Source organism: Periplaneta americana, chromosome 10 (genome assembly GCF_040183065.1).
Source record: "Periplaneta americana isolate PAMFEO1 chromosome 10, P.americana_PAMFEO1_priV1, whole genome shotgun sequence".
NCBI classification, from domain to species: domain Eukaryota; kingdom Metazoa; phylum Arthropoda; class Insecta; order Blattodea; family Blattidae; genus Periplaneta; species Periplaneta americana.
The window spans coordinates 90,418,835-90,436,034 of record NC_091126.1 but is presented as its reverse complement, the minus strand read 5'-3'; the positions used below and the strand labels follow the sequence as shown (position 1 = coordinate 90,436,034).

General features: G+C 37.5%; 1 protein-coding gene across 2 annotated transcripts in view; it reads left to right on the top strand.

Annotated features, from left to right (window-relative positions):
• Magi (membrane associated guanylate kinase, WW and PDZ domain containing protein magi) overlaps positions 1-17,200 on the top strand; it is a 252,065-nt gene that overhangs the window by 163,673 nt on the left and 71,192 nt on the right. For both annotated transcript variants that reach the window (XM_069837901.1, XM_069837900.1), the window contains exons 4-9: positions 2,480-2,645; positions 2,959-3,170; positions 5,701-5,793; positions 5,894-6,085; positions 6,269-6,457; positions 7,448-9,041. In XM_069837901.1, coding sequence (XP_069694002.1) covers positions 2,480-2,645; positions 2,959-3,170; positions 5,701-5,793; positions 5,894-6,085; positions 6,269-6,457; positions 7,448-9,041 — 2,446 coding nt within the window. The remainder of the gene's footprint in view (positions 1-2,479; positions 2,646-2,958; positions 3,171-5,700; positions 5,794-5,893; positions 6,086-6,268; positions 6,458-7,447; positions 9,042-17,200) is intronic.

The following is a 17,200-nucleotide window of genomic DNA, read 5'->3' as shown; positions in this document are numbered from 1 at the left end:
TATCGACCCTCACTTTCCTGATTATGCACTTTCACCAATGAAGCCTGTTTCACTAAAGGTGTGATGCTTAATAGTCGGAATAGTCACGTATGGGGTGGTGTATCCCTGTATGTACTACAATTGTGAGGAGTCTTCAAATAAGATTTATAGTGAACATATTGTTGGACATAGTCGATGATTAAGTAATAGACCCATATCTTCTTCCACCTTGCTTAACTGCAGCAGTGTACATTGTTTTTTTCAGACACATACTCCCAGGGGCGAATCTAGCCTTTAGGCAGAGAAAAATATTTCCGCTCCTTATTTCGTCCTATATGCGTTATTTGGATCATCTGAAATAATTAATTCCGCGTTATTATTACCGTTTCTAATATCGGAAACACCTGACTCAGATAAACCACACACTCCACTATTTTCGGTACCTACTGTTTGCCATATTATTACACTCTGATGTATCTGGACTCGAACTGGAACAAGTTGGCTGTGTTTATTTTTTAAATAGCACATCTATTTTTGCACTTTCTCACAATTTCCTCCTTTTTTATTGCCTTGTCTTTCGCGAGTTTCCGGTATTGTTGTTTAGTCAACTGTCCGAAGACAGGTCTGGACCCCTCAAGTGACACCATGAAGGCATCACTCATAAGGCAACTAGACCAGGAGATAATGGGGTAGGGTGACCAGTTCCTTTCCCCCTCCATTGTATACATCACTGACTAGCTACATATTACACTAATCAGATTTCAGATGCAGTTCTTCGTCTGACACACATCGTCAAGTGAGATGTACTGTCTGATAATAGATTTACATATCAGCCAGAACCTCAATCAGAGGTGTTTCCGATATTGAGAACCACTTAGCTTTTTCTGACTGTCACTCATTATAATGAATATTAAAATATAAATCACCTAGGTACAAAACAACTGCACTCTTTACCATTTCAAATTAAACTGAACTGTCAAGCGTCCAGCTGCTACAATGGCTGGCGGTATTTTCTTAGAATGTAAGTCTGAATGGGCAGTATTGAGTGTTGATAGTGGCTACTCTTATGACAGAGTTAGTGGCATCTCTCATCACAAAGCTTATGATTGCGAGCAACAGGATTTGCTTTCCTAACGTATCATAATATAATACCAGTAAGTTCTTCAATTTTGTCTCGTGAGACTCTCAAGATGAGAGGGCATAACATTGAAAAAGAGTGCTATGATTGCATTGTGACACTATTATTGAAAAACTGTCCTTTTTCCGTTGGCAGACCATTGATTAAATTTAAACTAATTGTTGCCAATGTTATTCATATCCTTTTCATTGTGCATTTAAGTTCATGTACTCTTTTAAAGAGTTATGAATAAAATTTAAAAAATATAAAGAAATTAACAGTAACAGCTTAAAAGCTGCCTCCTCATATCTGCCATCCTAGGCAACTGCCTAGTCTGCCTAGGCCTAAATATGCCCCTTTATACTCCCCGAGTTATTGGAACATGTCCCACTTGATGTTCGTCACTGCAAGTGGGTTGAACATGATGGAGTCCCAGCTCATTTTGTCTGTGGTGCCTGTGAATACCTTAATCAGATGTTCCTTAAAAGTGGATATTAAGAGAAAGTCCTGTTTCTTGGCCAGCTCGTTTGTCAGGTCTGAAACCATTTGAAAAATCAAGTGCGGGATCATGTGAAATCTTGTATATGAGACATCTGCAGAGAATGAAGAGAATCTTCTGACAGGAATCCTAGCTGCCTGTGACATCATTGCAATGATTCAGGGATATTAGACCGGATGCAACACAGCTTACTGCGATGTTGTCATGTCTGCCTGCATCGAAGTTGGGGGGGTGGGGGGGAATGCCATTTGAACAGCTGTTGTGAATGTAGTCTTTGTAGCTTGAAGGTAATGTAATTATTAAATCTACGATAAAGATCTTTAAGTTTTCTTATTCCACCTTAATAGGCATCCCAAAATGGTTTTTGTTTATAACTTTCTACTGAGGCATTTCTGAAACAGGAATCCTTCTCTGAATTTGATGCTTTTGCCCTTCTCCATTATCCATGAAAGTTTGTATTGTAACAGCACTACGAAAACACCCTGTATAATATATTCTTGTGAGGTAGAATCATGTTGCAGCTGTCACTTAATACATTCTCACCAAAGAAATAGGATTTGAAACTTGGCAGATTCTGAGATTAATGAGACAGTTATTTTACTCAGCTAGCAGGCTGGTCGGTCTGGGCCTTGAAAGGTTTGGCGCCACTGATTATTTATTATTGTTCTTATTCCATTCGTTTTTTGCTTGCAAATGCTGACCGAGTACAATGATGGTATCTCTAATTGTTGACACAGTTAAATGAAGTCATTGTAATTGCGCAATGATAATACTGAAATATGAACTAATAATTGTATATTTATTATCTTACTACAGTTGCATTTAATATATCATTATGAATGTACAGTATGAATATGATGCCTGAAAAATGTTCTTTCCACCAGGAACATGTGGGAGCAGTGGCGGAGGAGATCAGATACCAGGAGTGGGCGCTCCTCCAAGCTATTTTCATGCGGGGGAAGGACCTGATTCTCTTCGTTCTGATCTGGGACCCCTGCCCCCAAATTGGGAGAAAGCGTATACTGAAAGGGGTGAAGTATACTTCATAGAGTAAGTATTGATATATCACTATAATCCTGTTGCTATATTTCAAGTTTCGTTTGCACATTTTTATGTAAGAGTGTAAAACGTGTATCTCTCAGTATATTGGAATTTAAAAATAATCTGTCTTGTCTGGCAAGAAATTTTTAACAGACGATTATAACACTTATGAATGTCTTAATTTTTACTCTCTTTTTTTTTTTTTTTGTATTTTGCATAAACATGATTTGTAGATAGGGAGTGAAAACTAAAATAGTATGCAGCAGACATTACCTGAGATGTTTTAATGTTTGTTTTAAAAACTTATTCTCAATTCTTTTAGTCATAACTCTGGTACTTCTCACTGGCTGGACCCGCGGCTCTCCAAGTTTCAAAAGAAGTCTCTTGAAGAATGTCTAGATGATGAATTGCCATATGGTTGGGAGAAAATTGATGACCCACATTATGGCACTTACTACATAGATCATGTGAATAGACGAACACAATATGAAAATCCAGTGATACAAGCAAAACGAGCAGCTCAAGATAGTGCTAGTAAGTTAGTAGTTTAAAGTATAAGAAATAGTTATACTTTGCTTTGCCATGTGTGTTGTTTTTGTATATAATGCAGTATAGGGGATAATATTCCTATCGCAGGTACTTGATAATTATTAAGTTGGTTGCGAAATTAAATTCCTTTTACTTGCGTTGTTTGTAATCTTAATTAATTTTTCGAAACACATTAGATAATTCTTCAGAATCCCACCCATTTTCATTTAATCTTCACATTTTTCATTGTCTTATACTAATAACTTTTTTTTTGTATCTGTATTTAGCCAAATACAAGACCACATATTTTTTCTCCAAATTTATGGTTTTGAGAATATCTTCTTGCATTCATGACATACCTTTCTAAAGTTGGTTGCTATAAACAGAGCTTGGTGGCATTAATGCAATACTCGACACCAGTTAGGCCAGCAGCATGCTGCATCAGAGATTCTGTTCCAGGTCTCGGACCGTCCGATGTGACTGATTACACCAGACATTCGTCCAATGCAGTATGCTGCAGTCTCATCACAATGCGTGTAATCACAGATCTAACCAGTGAGGGAAGTGAGACGGTATGTGCCTGTATGGAATACCGCCACTGGTTTCTATGGCCAGAAGACATACTGTTAGTGAAAAATGACATACTGTCACTGAAAAAATGTGATCAGTAAAAATTTGTTCATACATTTCTTCGCAACAAAGAATACTATTTGTTTGCTTCGTAAATCTAAACCACAGTCTTCTGGAACATGTATGCAACATGTATTTAGATACGTTTATTTGATAATTCATCCCCCTGGAATGCTTACAAGTATAGAAGGCTGTGGTCTGTAGCTTGTGGTGGCCATTGTTGCCAATTTAGTGACTGTGTCATTTTTGTTGTTGGAGTTTTATTTATAATTAAGTAAGGTACTTTGAAGCTTTAACATTATTTAAATGATAAGTCTCAATGGACATTGCAAAATAATCTAGCAAATAGCTCAAGTAACTTGAAATTATTTTATTAAGAAATTTAATGTGTTGCGTAAGCTTCAAATATTTCCATTACTGACTGCACGAAACAATTTATTGTATACGTCATGTTTGTGTATGTTATGAAGAAGGGGGTACGCCTTTTTTAAATCGAGGTATGCCAGGGGAAAATCTTGGGGTAGCATACGCCCTCTGGTTTTTTCCCACTTCCCTCACTGGATCTAACAGTCTGAGACGAAAACATCCTATCTGGGACAGAAAGTGCAAATGCAGTATGCTGCTCACATTGAAGAATATAGAAATTTTCCAGCACATGGAGTGAATTAGTGCCGAAACTTTTGAATGCTGTATGCTGAGCCACATGAAAAATAAGCACAATGACATTAGTATTGGTGTTGGTGGAAGTAAAAGGTTACTACTGTGAAGATGATTCATATAGGGAATTATGTTTCGTTGAATGCACAAACTGCAAGTGGTTCGAGCCCTTTTTACAATATTACTCTTTAATTTTATTATTACTTATAAATTATGCAGAGAATACCATTATGCTGCTATACAGAAGTATGAAATCCCAAAAGCTAATAGAATGCGCTAAGGAAAGGACAGAGACTAAGAGACCCGGGTCCTTGGTTCTACGTACCATTATTATAACAGATATTATTCTGTTGGACCAATTAATAACATCTTTAGTAAATTCTTCTAGCTAGCAGTGCATGATTCTGTACAGATTGCTGTGCACTTTACTGCGGAATCCCGGCCATTAGTCACTCAGCTGAGTGTGCTCCTTGTATAAAGGCAGTTGACTTGAAATATAAACGTCAATGTATAGGCCCAACTTGGAGTCAGGCCACAAAAGGGAAACACTGTAGGAAGAGAGTTCGATCCAGTGCTGTGGATTGAATTCGGCGTGGCTCAGTGGTCAGAGCGCTTGGTACATAGAAGCAAGGACTCGGGTTCGATCTCTGGCGCCAGAGCAAATTTTTCTCCTCCTATATTAATTGTCATTATAACAGATATTATTCTGTTGGACCAATTAATAACATCTTTATTAAATTCAACTGTATAGGTTATTGTACAACACCTGACACAATTTATATCATCATCATCATCATCATCATCATCATCATCATCATCATCATCATCACCATCACCACTACAACTCTCTATTAGTGGACCCCGTGTATTGTTTTTGTATGAATTAGCTAATTTTGCTCGGAATATATCGCTTCCTTTTCATTCCCAGTGTTATTTGTCCTGTTGTTTAATTCATATTTCGTTCTTAATATTTATTTAGCTTATTTCTGTCACAAATATTTGTTAACAGTAATTGATAGAGATAAAAATTAAGAACTACATATTTCGATCTTTTCCATATGTTATTACTTTATCACATAATGCCATTGTACACTGTAAATGGGAGCACTAAAATGAACTTATTGTTGAAGTGTAATATACAGATGTGCTAGGAATGGCCTAAGTAATATTCGTTCATTTAGTATTTCATATAATACTGTGATTGTATATTTTACTTATTTAATATGTTTGTAATTATTGTTTATAACAGGCTCAAATGACCAACAAGGAAGGAAACCTCACAATGCAACTGGACCACGACCAGCTGTTAGTAACCACTCAGGCACATCAAAGCGTTCTAACAGTGAGTTCTGAAAGTGATAGATGTGTTATTAATTAGCCCTTGCTTTTCTGAAGAATAGAAATTACTTGTATCAGCATTTAATGTGAGTAACTTATTTCAGATTTTGAACGGGCATTCTTCACTCGAAACCCAAATGAACTGCGTGGTGAACAGATTCAGACAACTCTTGTGAAATCTTCGAGAGGTTTGGGCTTCACCATTGTCGGTGGAGATGATACAGAAGAAGAATTTCTACAGATAAAGTCTGTTGTGCCTAATGGTCCAGCATGGCTAGATGGGAAACTCCAGACAGGTAGCTGCACAAACAAGTGCTTTCATAACAAGATTACAAGTTCTTTTTCTTGGACGTTGAGTATGGAACTGTTGTATATAATTTTCAAGTTAAATTAACGTAATATAATTGAAAATTGATTGGTGAAAGTAATGCATCTTTAAATAATGTTTGTTTCCTTTCACTTTTGACAACGTGTGGCAGGTGATGTGCTGGTATATGTGAACGAGACTTGTGTGCTGGGGTTCACGCACCAGGACATGGTGAGCATGTTCCAGTCCATTACCCCTGCAGAGACGGTGACACTTGAGGTGTGCCGGGGATACCCTTTGCCGTTCGATCCAAATGACCCAAATACTGAAGTAGTGACAACGGTTGCTGTTAATGCTCCAGGTAATTGTTGCAATTAACACGAATTTGTTTCTGCATGAATCAGCTCAGACTCTGTGGTTAATTGTTGCAAGACAACTGTGAAGTATTCTAGCATTGGTGAAGTTGATGATAGTGAGGTGATGTTTGGTGAGATGAGTACAAGGATTCGCCAGTGGATTATCTGACATTCGCCTTACAGTGGAGAAAAAACTACCAGATAATCAGCACAAGCAGGATCTGAACCCACTTCCAAGTGCAGCTTCTGATAATGAGAAGAAATGTTGTTGTAATACTTCGGAATTATAAATGTTTAATTTAAGAAGCTAGTTTGACCCAAACGTTTTGGGTTATTTATTGTCTTAGTGCAAAAAGTATTTTTATGTAGCTATATTTTAAATACTTTAATAAACTTTGAAACGAATATTAAAATCATAGGATTTGTCCAGTATTGTTTGCATTTAGAGTTTTAAAAACCTTCATTGTTTTATGGAACCTGTCTTTGGGTTTGTAGAAAATTATGCCCCATGCCTGAAAATACAGCCTTCTACGGATTATATGACACACCATTGTGTACATACTAGCATACTGTGCCTAATGTCCCTTTAACCCTCCAATGGTCGCGTGGATAACAGTAATGTGATCCATATTTAAAGTTTTTTTTTACATGTAATTTCATGTTTTAACTTTTTCTGAAATGTTGTAAAAACATAAATTTAGAGTCTGAGAATGTTTTCGTGAAGTACAATCGCGATTTAAGAATGCACCAACATAGATACATGCCAAGAAGACATTTGCTTAACACTTGTCACAACGACAAACTGAGAGGGTAGAGAAATATACGAAAGAAAGGTACCACTGGATGGTTAAGAGGTTATGTTTGTGATTTAAAAAACATAAGATTCGTCTTTTAACAGAACCTGTTTCCTCATCAGAAAATTGTATTTTGTTGTGACTTACACCACGCCATGTTTCTCAGTTTAGTAACTTTATGTTATTGTTTGAATATTGCAGAGGCTGTGAATGTTGATGGCAGCAGATACATGGATAGAGATGGTAGTCTGAAGAATAGAGGCTACAACTTTCTTGATGTATCATCTGATGGTGTTCATGCTCACAATGGATCAGAAGATTTGGTGAATAGCTCAGTGAAATCAATGCCTGATCTGTGTACAGCTGAGAAAATAAAAAACATTCAGCGTCCAAGTAGCACAGATGTTCTGTTGAGTGATGTGTCAGGTCTAGGTGATTTTAGTGATCAGAGCCCGGGAATGAACAAGCCTGAATTCCTCAGCATATCTATCGTGAAAGGAGCTATGGGCTTCGGTTTCACTATAGCAGACAGTGCATATGGACAAAAAGTAAAAAAGATACTCGACAGACAAAGGTGTAAAAACTTGATGGAGGGTGACATCTTGGTAGACATCAATGCAATTAGTGTGCGTAACATGTGTCATGGGGAAGTGGTTCAGGTGTTGAAGGACTGTGCGAGGAACCAGGAGGCTACAGTGACTGTGCAGCGTGGAGGCCCTGGTTCACCGGGAAAGAACAAACCTCGGAAGAAGGAAGAACCGGGCTTAGCTCTAGGTCTAGGTGCTGCCAGTGGTGGTACAGGAGGGAGCAATGCAGGAGGAAGGAAGACTAATGTGGTTGGAGGTACTGGATCGACAGCAGGCATGTATCGTAGTAAAACACCCACAGCAGATCTATATAGTACACAACAGAAGGAAATGATCCCAAATAGGCCCAAGACACCACTAGTAGACACAAGAAACCGTCCCAAAACTCCTACTTCAGAACGAGACAGACGACCGTGGTCGCCTTCTGATGGTGTGGGAAGTACGAATTTAGAAATGGGTTTGGGTGGCACAGGGGTGGCAAAGTGCGAAGAGAATGTGACAGATGGTGTAAGTTCCTTGCAAAGTCCCTCTTCTCCCCTCACTCCTCCATATGACAGTTATAAACCTGCATTTACTTACCCTGACCCATATGATGGTGGTGGGAGGAGTCCATTGGCGAATCTGAGTGATCGTTTGGGTGCTGCCTCCATTCAAGATTCGATACAACCTGTGCAGGGGGACTATGGTCGCAGCAGAAGTCCTGGAAATGACTTGAACACAGATTTGGATCCCAGCTCTAATCCTGACTCAGGATCATTACAGCAGAGGGACGCTTGGAACAAGGCACATGAGGGTCATTTTGTAGATTCGTACTCTTCGGAGAACACTCCTCATTCACCTGGAACTGGCACATACGACTCAGGTGCTGTGGATCACACCAACATCCCAAATGATCGATCTCCATCCACCGACTATCTCAGTCATTATGTGCCACATCCGTATTACAACGGTTATGGAGGACAGTATGATTCTTCCTACGTGTATGGTTATGCTGATGTTCATTCGGGTGGATGTGGTAGTTACGTACCTCACAAAGACTTTGGATACCCTCATCCGATATCTGGATACACTTCGCAAGGACAGAACATTCCTAGTGGTACAGTTACCCTCACTAACTCAGGGTACTATACAACCTCTGATAGTGCCAACAAGAGGAAAGAAAGTACAAGTTTCGAACATGAGCAGCCACACCCAAGCTCAGTTACAAGGTAATGCATGGATATGTTACTGTACTAATTACTGTAAAAAAAATAGCCTACTCAGTGATAGCAAGTGCAAAAACAGACAGCTCAAGTTTAATATCTTATTTTCAATTATGATGTGAAAATGTTGCTACAAAAGAGCATGAATATAAGTGACTCAGCACTAAATTTACTGTATATAGTTTCCTTTAGCTTTTAATAAATTGTGTAGAAAATTAGGATAGGCTATGTGAAAAAGGATCTGTTGGTAGTTTATGTATATGTTTCTTCAGAGAGAAAAAAAAAATCAAAAGTTAAAAGGCAGCAGTTCAGCTTGATAAAAAATAGAAGTTCAGATTTTAGTCTTGTGTCTTATAATTAGGGATTGGAAGTTAAGGCACTAAAAATGGTGTTTTAGGCTCCTAAAAGAGCACTAAAAATTGTATTCCAGACACCTAAAAGGCACCAAAAATAAAAACTTAGGGAAAATTAACCACTGAAAATTTATTCCACACACAATAATTAATATGGGCTTTCCTTACACGATGTTTTAATTAAATGCCAGTATTCGCTTTTTTGTTTATTATGTATACACAGCAAATTAACATAACACTGCTTGACTACTTAAAAAAATTAGATAAGTGGTATTTGCCCTACAGAATGTTTAATTTAGTGTGCACTTATTCATCTCCATGTTCATAATTTGAATTACAGTACACAACAAGCAACTCTTCAAGATTAAAGCACTCGCTCTTGTGACGTCTATTGGACAAAATCTGTTTATATGCCGAAAAGGATCTCTCAACATGCACTGAAGTGACTGGAACATGCTTATACAGTACCATCCTGGCTACATTAAACCCCTCAGGAAGCACACCACCGGTCCCACGTAGAACTTTATACACAGAATTAATTTTTTCTTAGCCAGGATTTCTTGAAATAACACTTTTTAGCTTCTCATATATTTGAGCAGCATACTTGCCAGGAGCTATTGTACACATAATCTGTTCTTTGCATTCAAAAACAGGGACATGGATTCACAAAATGACAGACTACTTGATTCCAGTTGTTGAACGGTATCTGCTGCAAAAGTGAAATGCGCATTGATATATGCTAAGTCTTCTTTAAGTCCTTTTTCTTGAAACACACACTGAGCTTCTTTGATTGACAGGGACTCATTCTCTGAAAATTCCTTAACAATTAGTATCAAAGTTATTCACATAGTATTTTACTGCTCTCAACCATGTCCCCTACCTTATAACAATAGGCTCAGGGAGTAGGGGATTGTCAGGTAACTTCTCTCTAAATACAACGATAATCCTAGACTGTGTACTTCAAGCAGATACGTCGTCTGTGTTATGCAGGAGAAGGGTAGATAATAAAGTAGGTTATCTGAAATCTTTGTATACTACAAGAACTATCAGTTTTTTCAGTTTCAAGCTAAAAAAAATTAATGAGTGCTGTTAACTATACAGGGTGGCTCACGAGAAAAGGTAAAAAATTTAGGATGTGAATTCTGAAGTCATTCTGAGTCAAAAAGTTCATATGATTATAGGTTCGTTTTCGAACGGTTACGGAGATACGGCTCTTTGATCGGACAAATTTAAAGTTTATATTCACGTATGCATACATACCTAATATTCTAGACATCGGGGTCGATGTTTTCGCACATTTTCCTTCTGCTTCAATGCACTGTTGTGCTCGGGCATGAATCGCGCTCTTCGCTCTGGAGAGTTGCTCATGGCTGTTCTTTGAGTTGCTCATGGCTGTTCTTTATGCCGCATCCAAAATACGGTTGATTAGCGTCTCTCTTGTTTCCCCCTTTCTTTGCTATACCAACTCTTTCATCCAACCCCATAGACACGAAGTCCTCTTCAATATGGTACTCTTCTGTTTGGAAAGCGTCGTTCATGTTCAGTGACGGCACACAAGGAACTTCCATCGCACAAACCATTCACATACACAATATCAGCATATTCTGTAGTCGAAAATTTATAAGGCTCTTGAAAAACACAACTTAACACTTCCGATAACTGTACCTGTATAACTACTGTACTGTACGTAGCTGACTGAACTGCTATGAATTGATGATAGTGTATTTGTGTTATCTGCGGGTTCTGTGTCATTACATCAGACAAGGGCAGGCGATTGGACATTTGTAATGCCCCACCACCCGGTTTCTTTCCCTTATCTACATCGCTCACAATGCAGATTCAAATGTTACGTCATTCATTGTGATCGGTAACCTTGTCCATTGTTCTCACGTCAGCAGCATATGGTAACATCTGATTCACATTGGGGCGAGATGTTTTACCAAAAAAATGCATCTAGCTCCGCCATTGTTCGAAAATGGACCTATGTTCATATGAACTTTTTCACTCAAAATGGCCTAAGATATCGTATCCTAAATTTTTTACCTCTCCTCGTGAATCACCCTGTGTATGCCTATACAGAAAAGGGAAAAAAAGAACAAATGAAATTAAAAAAGCCACAAACTGTAAAAAAGACAAATATAGGCAATATAAATCTTCACCACAACATTTGATTTTTCGTGATTCGTATATATAAATTAACAGCCTTAAAATACGTACATTCAAACAAAATAGGCATTTTCCTAAACTTCCGATCCCTACTTATTATACTGTACTAGGATATTGGTTTAGAGAAGTGAGATGGCTCAGTCAGACTGGGTGTATATCTCTCTGATCGTGCCCAAAATCCCTGGAGGTGGAGCACCAGGAATGTCTTTAACAGTTTCCTCTCCAAGTGCCATGGTGATGAAAGCATGGGAGCTCAGTTCTATGCCTCACTGTGTTTATAATTCGTTTACAGGACTCTTTTTTTTTTTTTTTTTTGGTTCCTAAAACAAACAGCAAAATAATGGTTCCAATGTAGTGTTCCTGACCAAATAAAAAAGAAAGTCCGTACCTGTGGAGTAACGGTTAGCGCGTCTGGCCACGAAACCAGGTGGCCCGGGTTCGATTCCCGGTCGGGACAAGTCACCTGGTTGAGGTTTTTTCTGGGCTTTTCCCTCAACCCTATATGAGCAAATGCTGGGTAACTTTCGGTGTTGGACCCCGGACTCATTTCACCGGCATTATCACCTTCATCTCATTCAGATACTAAATAACCTAATATGTTGATAAATCGTCGTAAAATAACCTACGAAAATAAATAAATAAAAAAGAAAGAGCTGTTACCAGATAGTTTTAATCCAAGTCATTGTCTATATTTTATTTGTATTTCTCAATTTATGTAGCTCCAATTCGAACAAAACTGAGGTTGTTGTGATGTGTGTTTTCTTGTTAGTGACACTGCAGTGGATTTTCTGAATTGTTGTGGGGTTAGTACAATAATCCAAATGACTGAGGTGCATATGAAGATAGTGACAGAAAATGAGCCTATATTTTCAGTTTCACCCTCTATATTTGCTGTAATAGAATCTATTGTCTGCTTCATCATTTCATTGACTGTCAATTTATTTCAGTTATCTTAAAGAGTCTGCTGTATTTTCTCCACTGCTCTGTGGTATATTTGAGTTTATAAAGTAGCACATCAGCTCCTTTGTAATTCTGTCCCATATGTCTTCTAATACCAGTTAAATTGTATTAAAGTTCATATGGTATAGTGGAAGACAAAAAATCACACTCTTCCTAAATATATTTTCATTCCATAATGTTTTCCTTATAACCACCTTTCACACTCTAGTAATAGAGGCCTCTGCGTTTTTCGAGAGAAAATATGCCATCTTCCTCCTTACACAATCTTCTGTGACCTTATCTTTCATTATATTATTTGTAGTTAAAAGTATTATTGTTGAGTAGCGGACTGAAACAGCTTTTTTCTTAAAATGGCTTTCAACAAACCATAAAAATAGCAGTACTTTCTCTTTCTAATTTTAACTGCATTATATTTCAAATTAAATTCTATCTTTATACTACACTACAAACAAAATGATGTACTTTAGTTTCTTAAAGCGTTTTCAGATACTTCACTGGTATTGGTCATATTAATAAGTGTATTGTGGACTTGATAAAATATGACCTGAAAAGGAGCCGTGTTATAGTTATTCTGATCTTTTGCTATCTTTTATGTGTAGAAAAAATGTATCTGCAGATATTTTCTAACTTTCTGAGCTGTACTTCAATACGTACAACTTTATCGCTGAATACTTATGTTTTGTTTTCATTTATCTCAATTTTTTTTGCACATGTTCAATGTCCATCATTTTAATTTTAATATTTACCGTGCGGAAAAGCATCAAATTTATTTTTTCCACTTAGATTTTAAACAGAAAGTAAGAGTTATGGTAGCACTTTCAGTTCTAAAACTAAAGAACCCTGTCCCTACACCACTTCTACATAAATGACAGTGATTGACAGGCCATTTAGAGGAGAAATATTGTCACAACTTTCAAGCTGTTGCCACCTTTGCTATGGGTTGGATTCTTTCAATATATTTTCTTTTGCTACTGTTTAGATTTTATATAAGAACAAATTTAATCAGTTTAGTAATTACTTACTTACTTATTACTTATGACTTTTAAGGAACCCGGAGGTTCTTTGCCACCCTCACATAAGTTCACTATTGGTCCCTATCCTGAGCAACATTAATCCATTTTCTGCAGTCATATCCCACTTCCCTCAAATCCATTTTAATATTATTCTTCCATCTATGTCTCAGCCTCCCCAAAGGTCTTTTTCCCTCTGGCTTCCCAACTAACACTACATGCATTTCTGGATTCGCCCTTACATGCTACATGCCCTGCCCATCTCAAACATCTGGATTTAATGTTCCTAATTATGCCAGGTGAAGAATAAAATGCGTGCAGTTCTGCGTTGTGTAACTTTCTCCATTCTCCTGTAACTTCATTCCTCTTAGCCACAGATATTTTGCTAAGAACCTTATTTTCAAACATCCTTAGCCTCTGTTCCTCTCTCAACGTGAGAGTCCAAGTTTAGAACCATACAGAACAACCGGTAATATAACTGTTCTATAAATTCTAACTTTCAGCTTTTTTGAGAACAGACTGGATACAAAAGCTTCTCAACCGAATAATAACAGGCTTTTCCCACATTTATTCTGTGTTTAATTTCCTTCCAGTTGTCATTTACTCTATATTTGTTACTATTGCTCCAAGATATTTGAATTTTTCCACCTCTTTGAAGGATAAATTTCCAATTTAATGGTACTATGTTCTGGTCATGAGACATAATCATATACTTTGTCTTCTGGGATTTACTTCCAAACAGCCACCAGCGTGGCTCAGTCGGTTAAGACGCTTGCCTGCCGGTCTGAAGTTGGGTTCGGGCACGGGTTCGATCCCTGCTTGGGCTGATCACCTGGTTGGGTTTTTTCCGAGGTTTTCCCCAACTGTAATGTGAATGCAAGGTAATCTATGGCGAATCCTCGGCCTCATCTCGCCAAATATAATCTATCACCAATCTCATCGACGCTAAATAACCTAGTAGTTGATACAGCGTCGTTAAATAACCAACTAAAATAAAAAATATTTACTTCCAAACCTATCTCTTTACTTGCTTCAAGTAAAATTCCCGTATTTTCCTTAATCGTTTGTGGATTTTCTCCTAACATACTCACATCATCCCCATAGACAAGCAGTTATTGTAAACTGTTCAATTCCAAACTCTCTCTGTTATTCTGGACTTTCCTAATGGCATATACTAGAGAAAAGTTAGAAAGTAAAGGTGATAGTGCATCTCCTTCGTTTAGCCTGCAGTGAACTCGAAAAGCATCCAACAGAACTGGCCTATATGGATTCTACTGTATGTTTCACTGAGACACATTTTAATTAATCGAACTAATTTCTTGGGAATACCAAATTCAATAAGAATATCATATAAAACTTCCCTCTTAACTGAGTCATATGCTTTTTTGAAATCTATGAATAACTCATGTACTGTACTCTTATACTTCCATTTTTTCTCCAATATCTATTGACTACAAAAACTCTGATCAATAGTCGATCTATTATACCTAAAACCACACTGATGATCCCCAATCATTTCATCTACATACTGTATATGTAGTTAATCTTCTCAAAAGAATATTGGACAAAATTTTGTATGACATCATCAAAAGTGATATTCCTCGAAAGTTACTACAGTTAGTCTTGTCCCCCTTCTTAAAGATAGGTAGAATAATAATAATAATAATAATAATAATAATAATAATAATAATAATAATAATAATATTATTATTATTACTATTATTATTATTATTATTATTATTATTATTATTATTATTATTATTATTATTACCACCAGTACCGGTATTATTATCACAAAGTAACAACAGGTCGCCCTCTGATTGACTGATTAGCATGATTGGCATTAGATTGAAGGGATGTGGGATCAAATCCGGCTAAGGATGTGTATGTAAAATCTCTCAGCATGCCTTCTTTCAGAAGAGAAGTAAGCTGTTAGTTCAATGTCGTAAATGTACTGCATGCTAAGATCTCTATAAGCTTACCCTGAAAGAGTGGGTTCCTGAGAAAAATTATCATGTATCTATCTAATATGCCATCTGATGCTTCTACATACAGTTGCTATAATGAAAAATAAAGTAAGTAACATTTACCTGCACCTGTAATTCTCCTCCTCAGAGTCACTGTCGACAATTCGTTCATTGGAATTACCACTTAGCTGGGATGCAGAATTCACCACACAGTAGGTTGCTTCAATTTGTTGTACATGTCTTACGTAATTCTGTCAATGTTCCCTTGTTATACTTTCACTGCACTCTAAACTTAAACTGGCTCTTCTAGAGGACATGCTTCAAGATTTTTCGACTAGGTCGCGGGTTAAGAATTTGGCTGTGATGTGCATTGTCAAACACTAATATAGAGGTCTTCTGCAGCATTTTCAGGGCACTATTTTCAAACCACTTGTCAAGAATTTCAGAGGTCATCTTGTCATGATAATCTGCATGTAAAAACCTGAATCTGTCATTTTCTTTGCACCTGATAGCCGTACCACACAGTTTTGACAGTCGTCTGTCCAGTTTTTCATGCAACACATATGACTTGTCTCGTGAAATTTCGGCCAGTGTATGGGACCGGTGCCCACACAGCATCGTGATGCACTTGGGGAGCTACATTAGATAACAAAAATCCAGTTTCGCAAACCAGCTATAATGGCTGAGGGGATCATCATGCTAACCACATGATACCTCCATACTTGTTGGATGATCGTCCAACTCTGCTTCGGCATGTGGACGTGAGGTCAGCAGCCAGCTGGTCGGTCTTGGCCCTTCATGGGCTGTAGCACCATGGATTTACTTTACTTTACATGTGACCTGTACCACGTTTCATCTAAATATACATCACCATAGCCTTGTAAATATAGCTCTCTTATTGGTTCATGATACAAATACTTCTAGGCAATGATGTCACTGACTTTAGCTCCAGTGAGTTTTCTTTGTACTGTCTTATGTGAAAACTCCACACTTCGGAGTAATCTATGTACAGTACTTTTCCCATAAGGGAATGAGCAGTTACTGCCTCTTGTTTTCTCCCACAAAACGTGTGTTATGGACTCTACTGTCGATGACACTTCGTTTTTGTAGCACTTGTATGCTGTTCATCACAACAGATCGCATGTAAAATCATAGATTTTCCAAAGGGATTGCTGCCCTTTTTCCTCTTATTTTTCTTCAGAGTCGGATTTTCATTATTTGAAATTCTATTTAAACTGCTTAAATTAAGACCTGTCGCCCCTTCTATCAATTGATTAATATTTCTCCTTTTCAAAACTCCACCATCTTCAGTTACTTTTTTAATGAAGTTCTTAACGTTTTGTACAGACCCAGAAACAAAATTTGGGCTACCTGAATTTTCCAGTTATAACACACTGCGCATACTCAGTAAGCACTGAGCATGCGCAGTATGTTATAACTGGAACTTGGAAAATTCAGTAAGCACTGAACATGCACAGTACGCTATAACTGGTACTTGGAAAATTCAGTAAGCACTGAACATGCACAGTACGCTATAACTGGAACATGGAAAATTCAGTAAGCACTGAACATGCACAGTACACTATAACTGGAACTTGGAAAATTCAGTAAGCACTGAACATGCACAGTACGCTATAACTGGAACTTGGAAAATTCAGTAAACACTGAACATGCACAGTATGCTATAACTGGAACTTGGAAAATTCAGG